The following is a 6,663-nucleotide window of genomic DNA, read 5'->3' as shown; positions in this document are numbered from 1 at the left end:
CCTGTACTTTTTCTTGGCCTCCCTGAGGCACATAGCAGGGTTTGAGGTCAACCAGGTTGTGGTCTGACCTACCTAAGGGGCTAGGGAGGAAGAGCGTCCTTAACGTTAGCATACAGCAGGTCCAGTGTCCTCTCCTCTCTAGTAGGACAACTCACATACTGGGTGAAATTAGTCAGTGTTGTTGAAACACTGACATGGTTGAAGTCACCCGAGATTAATATGCAGTGCACTCGGGTGTTGAGTCTGGAGTTGTGCTATGGTGGTGTGAATGGCGTTGCACGCCGATGCCGGGTTAGCGGAGGGGGGGATGTAAATAGCCGCAACAACGGCGTGTGAGAATTCACGTGAATTCAATGTCCGGGCTCCATACTCTGCTCGATAGTAACGTGTCAGCCCGAACAGTCTGAAACCGTTGATGGAAACGTTATGGTCCGGGATATCCTGGTGTAGCCATGTCTCTGAGAAGCACATCAAACTACACTCACGGAACTCCGTCTGACTCCGGGCTAACGCCGTTAGCTCGGCCATTTTATTCGACAGCGATCTCACGTTGCCCATGATGAGAGAAGGCAGACACGGCTTAAATATCTTGTTCTTAAGTCTCTTTTGTCTGGACCTCTCTCTCTTCCCTCGCCGCTTCGTTCCACCTCTGCATCCTCGGTGTGTCCTCCTCCAGATCTCAGTGGGGACATCGATTGTCCTGGGCGCCATGCCGCTCGACTTCAGCACGATCAGCTGTTCCCTGGTATAAACAATGCGGCCAAATGGCTGTTCTGCAGCGGTGCCCTGACCGAGTAGCAGAAGAAGAAGAAGCGAAAAAACCCCCCAAAACACTCTCGACTCTTCATTTATCTATCTATCTACAGTATCTATCTATCTATCTATCTATCTATCTACAGTATCTATCTATCTATCTATCTACAGTATCTATCTATCTATCTATCTACAGTATCTATCTATCTATATATATCTGGCACATTGAAATAACAGGTGTAGCCTCTAAATTTGGCACACAAGTTGATTCAAATGCTGAAGGTCCTGGTTCAAAACTATTAAGTTGATCAGCTTAAATTATTAATATGATGAGAATGAAAGTTTAACTGGGAAAATATGTGACTCCTGAAACTGATGTGAAGCGATCTGCTGATTGTTTTAGACTCGTCACTTTGGTTGGGTAGTTGGAACCACAGAAACACTCAGTCTACTCGCAATGGTACAATGGTGTGACAGAGTGGCATTTGTTCCCTCACAAATGATCTTTGACAAGTGCTAATTTTCGCTCCCAAATTTGAGTTAAATGCTCGCACTGTAGAAACTAAAGGTCAAACTAAACAATAAAGCTGTCGAATGCTTACGTGTTGTTTTCTTATTTTTTTAAGGTGCAGCCATAGCAGGTGTGTACAAGGCAGCAGGGAAGAGGATGATCTCTTTGGAGGCTCTTGTTTTCGGTGTTGGACAGTCGTTTTGTATCCTCATCATCTCCTTCCTCAGGGTACTTGCCACCCTTTAGCAGTGCTGAGGCCCACCTTGCTGGACCTGATGCTGCCGGGTGAGTCTGACACCAGTCGCACCTTCTTTTGACGGGACCGGAGTTTATCATGGTACAAGACTAGATCCTGGCAAATCCTGGGACACATGTAAACCAGTCAGGCCCCGGACATGATGTCGTTTCCTACTTTTGGACCAGGACCAGAGCGGATTTTATTCAGCTATCAAAGAACGAGCAGTGTGTAAACTGGAGGTATGTGTTATGCAGCACTAAGCCTTCTGACTTACTGTTGAGCCATCTGTATGATGTCCACTGTAGGACCGCACAATGCTGCATTCACATCAGAGTACGGTTGTCAAAAGTATCAATACTTCGATACTTTTTCAGTACCATGTGTTTAAATCGATACAATCTCCGTTAATTAAACATTCGATAGTATTTGATAGTACCGAAGCTATAAAAAAACAACAAAAAAAAACAGATCTACAATCAGATTTTCAACCCAAGGCTGCACAGATGAAACAACGGGGAAGAAAATCAACTGGTCCTCAATATGTGTTCAGTGACCTTTTGCAGGTTGTTAATTTTTAAAAAAGAAAAAAATTGTAATTTTTTGTGTGCCAAGGACTTTTTTTTTTGCCATGGAGGTATAGAGTTTCGTTTTTTTCTTCTAGTATTGTATCGAAGTTTAAAATTCTGGTATCGTGACAACCTTATCACAGAGCAACCACACACTACATACAGTGTAAGCTGTTCATTTAAAAATACCCTGGCAGTGCGTCATCAATTTATTCCAAAGTTAAGAGAAAACCTTAAATAATCTTTATTAAATAACTTAAGTTTTCCTGTATGATGTGAAGGCAGCGGGATGCTGTTCTTCCCTGTTGCCAGAGGTTACAGGTTAGCAGCAGGATTACACTAACCTTTCTCAGGGGCTGTGTGTGTCTCTTTCACTATGAGTCTGACAGCAGTTTGACTCCATGCAATGACTGCAGGGAGACAGAATAACAGGCAGGCTGATGCGCTGTTGAGACAGGAAGATGATGGATTTATGCAAGATTCTGGCTTTTTCCCTTGAGGCCTTAATAACTATTTTCTAACTTCCAAAGTGGTGTTTATCTTCAGGGCTGTCTTTCTTTAATACTCTGTCTCTTGCTGCTCTTTTGTTCTTACTCATATTTTTTGGTCAACTTAATTCAAGTCTGACTACTTGTGTGTTATTGTTGATTCCAATTTAGTTAGATGCACCTACAATATGTTCCCTTCTAGCTTTCTCAGCTAATTTATTTTAGGCAAGCATACTAGTGAAGAGGGTTTTATAGATTAAAATGTAGTTTAATCCTGATCACAGACCTGCAAATGCAGCCTAGAGAATGTCTTCACAGTTTCTATGCTCATCTTTATGGTTTGTTTGTTCATTCTGAGTGAATAGATCAGAGGTTTGTACACAGAGCACCAGGATGGTCAGATTACTAAACAAACCCAAAAATGAGAAGAGCTTTTGATCTTTTTTCTCTCTTTGAATGATAGTATGTTTTACAGGTGTGTCATTTCATGACAGTGAACTGATTTGTATGTATTCAAAATTATTTCCAGGTCTTTCTAGCTTTTCAGTCTTTATGACCAAATATGAATTGCTGATTTATTTTTCTGCACTAAATGTACATACAATGTTTCAACAGACGTACACTCTCTTGTAGTTTTTATGGGCTCATCAAATTCCTACAGTCTTCAGTGACTGCTTTTAGCTGTTGTTGGTAGCTGACAGGTGCTTTTGAAATAGTATCATATGTGCAACTTGCATAAACAGACATAAGTAAACTTTACAACTTTTATTTGTAAAAAAAAAAAAAAAAAAAAAGATTTGCCGTTTGCTGTTTCTGTATTAGCAACTACTTAGCAATGATTTAAAACTAGCTGCTGACACCACTACCAAAACTGTATTTATTGTTGGAGTCACTTTTCACAGTGAATTGACATTGGTTTTTATTTTATATTTAATTTTTAATTGTCTTCATGAAAAGCTGTTATCACAAATCAACATCTTGACACAAGCATCAAGAAATTATTTTGTCCAGCCAAAATATTTGGGTTCTATTCACTACCATTTAATTTAAAGAAAATGTCTTCTCTTGACTCTAAACAGGGCTAGATTAACTCGCTAGAGCCCCCCCATTCCCCAAATTAGTTTTAGTCAGCATAATATCAAAATGAAATATTAAACTTTAAAATTAGGTCAAATTCAGGAGCCACCTTAAGGCCCATATACTTTGAGTTTAGATTGTGCTTTAATGGTTCACATTACCAAACAAATATGTAGGGATTGAAGGTCTGGGTCCCTGGGGCAGTTGCCAGCTTCACCCAGTTAAGATTCTAGTCTTGACTATGAATGTAACAGAAACGAGACACATGGCAAAAATCCAGGTAGAATCTGTGGAGCAGAGTTGGAGTAATGTCTGTCAGATCCAAAACTTTTCTTCTTTCAAGGTTTATTTTTAATTCTGGTGCAGATTGTTTTGCATGTGACATTCCAATTGGAAATATTGATTTCCTATATTTCCCTGCTTATGCCATAATGATCCCATCCTGTAATAGAGCTCAAACATGGGAGCTAGTGGGCCAGTTTTATGTTAACTATAGTTAGATACACCATACACACAGCCCTTATAACTCATGCAGTAGTAAAGAGAGAGCAAACAGCAGATTTTCTCATAATCCCCTCAAAGAATTTCTTGAACCCTCCGAACCAAAGACGGCTTGAATTCTTCATGTCCTGTACTTCACTTCAGTTCTGTTACATCTGAAAGAATAGTCTCGAAGTGCATGTAAATATGCAACAAATCAAATTGATTCTAGAATGTAGAATTGTTTGGCTTAAGTTTAGTTCTGGGAAGTCAAATCTATAAAACTAGGAAAGGCCATAGTTACCTGAAGTCTTCAGAGACCAACAGGAGAGAATATTTTTGCTTTTGTCTTCTTGCAGACAAATTTTAATGGTCTTAAGCTTTTGGGAAGTGCATTCATTTGAAGGGAGATAAATGAAAGTATCAATGTTTGTTTTTTTCTACAAAGACTTGGTGATGCAGTGGAAAATCAAAGCACCTCATTGAAATGTCTGGCTGATGCAGAAACAAATGAGCCTTGTTTGAAATTAAGTCTTGTCGACCCCTTGGCCTTGCTTTTTCATTTTGGAGAATTTTCTTTTATATACTTGTGTAATTTAGCTCTTTGAGTGTGTATGTGCTCTCTGGTTCTGTTACAGCAGTACATATCAGGGGGGTTCAAACCTAGACATGGATGACTTTAGTCTGGATATTTTCTTCAGCTGGTACTTAACATTTTAAATATGTCCTATTTGAAACTAATTGGTATCCTCATCAGCTGGGTAGCCTATGTGGTAATTGGGAGCTATAGGCACTTACTTGATATCTCATTTGAAAAACCACCAACAAGAAGTTCTACTAGTATGATTTCAGGGCTTCTTGTATTGAGAGTAAACGTCAGAAGTAAAAGCAAATGCTTTAATGTGAACTGTTGGAGACAGCAGTAAATTTCCATGCATACAGTTGTATTGCATTATACCAAGAGGTACTTCTAATATTTTGTCCATGCATTTTATATCAATGAGGGTAACCTACCCTCCTTGCAGGACTGTTGTTAGACTGACTTAGTTTTACGTAGGTGGACCTAATAAACTGTCAAAATTTAGATATGTTGGCGAGATCATCATTTTTATCTTAATTTCAACTATTTCATAACTGGCATAGCAAATCTCATAATTTTGATTCACCATGAGAACTTTTATTTTTGTCACTCCCCTACATTTTTACATTTCTATTTTGTTTTTATTTTTCTGGTAGAAATGGGCCATACATGCCAGCTGTCCAGTACAAATAATTAGTTTTGAAAAGAGAACTTCATGTCAACAAACTTCTTGACTTGATATTCTTAAACCTTTTTTGTAAGAGAAGGTGATGTGATGTGCACAGTAAACTGGAACAAGCCATCTGATTTCATTGTAGACATGCTGGCTGTATTAATGTTATGTTTTCTCTGATAGATAACCACACTGTAAGAAACGCCAGGTGAAGTAAATGTCAGAATAAAATAACAAATGTGAAGATAATGCTGGGTATCTACTGTAATAGAACCATTTATTTCCACATGGTTTGGTCCACATTCCTGGACTTTTTTTGTTCAGTTTTTACCAGATTAAAAAGGTTTTAAAAGTTGATTTTATTAGAGTAAATTAAGTGCCAATGGTAAATATTTTCACGGAATAAAAATGTTTTAACTATAATGTTGTGGTGTGGTGTTCATGTCCTTTATTCACCTCTAGTGGTGACCAGTGGGAGCTGCAACGACAGTAACAGCATTTAAACCATCCTATCCTATCCTTCATCCTATTGTTTAGAAACCACTGATAATGCATTTTATGAGGTCCAGTAGCATTACATGTATAACTACTGTATATATGGCACAATATAGTTGATATGCAAAAATGACACTATAGAGACCTGCTTGTAAGAAAGCTATGTTTTCATTTTAAAGATTCTATTTGCATTTTGCACAAAAATATAATTTTAAATCATGTTTTATATATTACTCTTAAGGAGGAGTACATCATGACATTACAGTCAGTTTATTTTCATTCCAACTGTTAAAAAGTATAAGGAGTAAAGAAGCATGAACTGACTGTTGTAAGAAGCATTTCAAAACTGACTTTGGAGCTAAGTAATGAGGCAAGTTGTACTGAAGAAACTGCATCTATCATATGTGAAGAAACTCCTCTGGGGAAACATCCCTTTACAAACAATTTAATTGGCAGAAGATGTGGTTATGTTGTGATAAATATTGTATTATTTGATAAAGTATGAGATATCTTTTACATCAGATGTATCCAGTAAACATGTTGGGAGAGATTTATACTGGGTATTGATACTGAATATTCTTGTGATTTTTGTGGATTAAAAAAAAGAGGCTACATAACATTTGTTCTTTTCTTGGATATAAACAAAAAAGATGGACTTTGAACATTTTATTGGGGAAAATACTGAGCAGGACAGATATTCCTGGTTTCGAAGGCAAAGAGATTTTGGGGGGCTTTACTTTCTTAGTACATTTTATTACTTGGGAAATTCCAGATGTATAAAGAAATGGACCGACCCCAAATT

At 38.0% G+C, this 6,663-nt stretch overlaps 1 protein-coding gene across 3 annotated transcripts in view; it reads left to right on the top strand.

Annotated features, from left to right (window-relative positions):
- Positions 1-5,789, top strand: part of tmem170a (transmembrane protein 170A) — a 29,928-nt gene extending 24,139 nt beyond the window's left edge. For all 3 annotated transcript variants that reach the window (XM_044193195.1, XM_044193197.1, XM_044193196.1), the window contains one exon: positions 1,380-5,789. In XM_044193195.1, coding sequence (XP_044049130.1) covers positions 1,380-1,510 — 131 coding nt within the window. In that variant the 3' untranslated portion in view covers positions 1,511-5,789. The remainder of the gene's footprint in view (positions 1-1,379) is intronic.
- Positions 5,790-6,663: the final 874 nt, after the last annotated feature.

This window comes from Siniperca chuatsi, linkage group LG4 (assembly GCF_020085105.1).
Source record: "Siniperca chuatsi isolate FFG_IHB_CAS linkage group LG4, ASM2008510v1, whole genome shotgun sequence".
Classification (NCBI taxonomy): domain Eukaryota; kingdom Metazoa; phylum Chordata; class Actinopteri; order Centrarchiformes; family Sinipercidae; genus Siniperca; species Siniperca chuatsi.
Note: the sequence above shows the minus strand (reverse complement) of the source record. Positions and strands in the feature narration are given on the sequence as shown.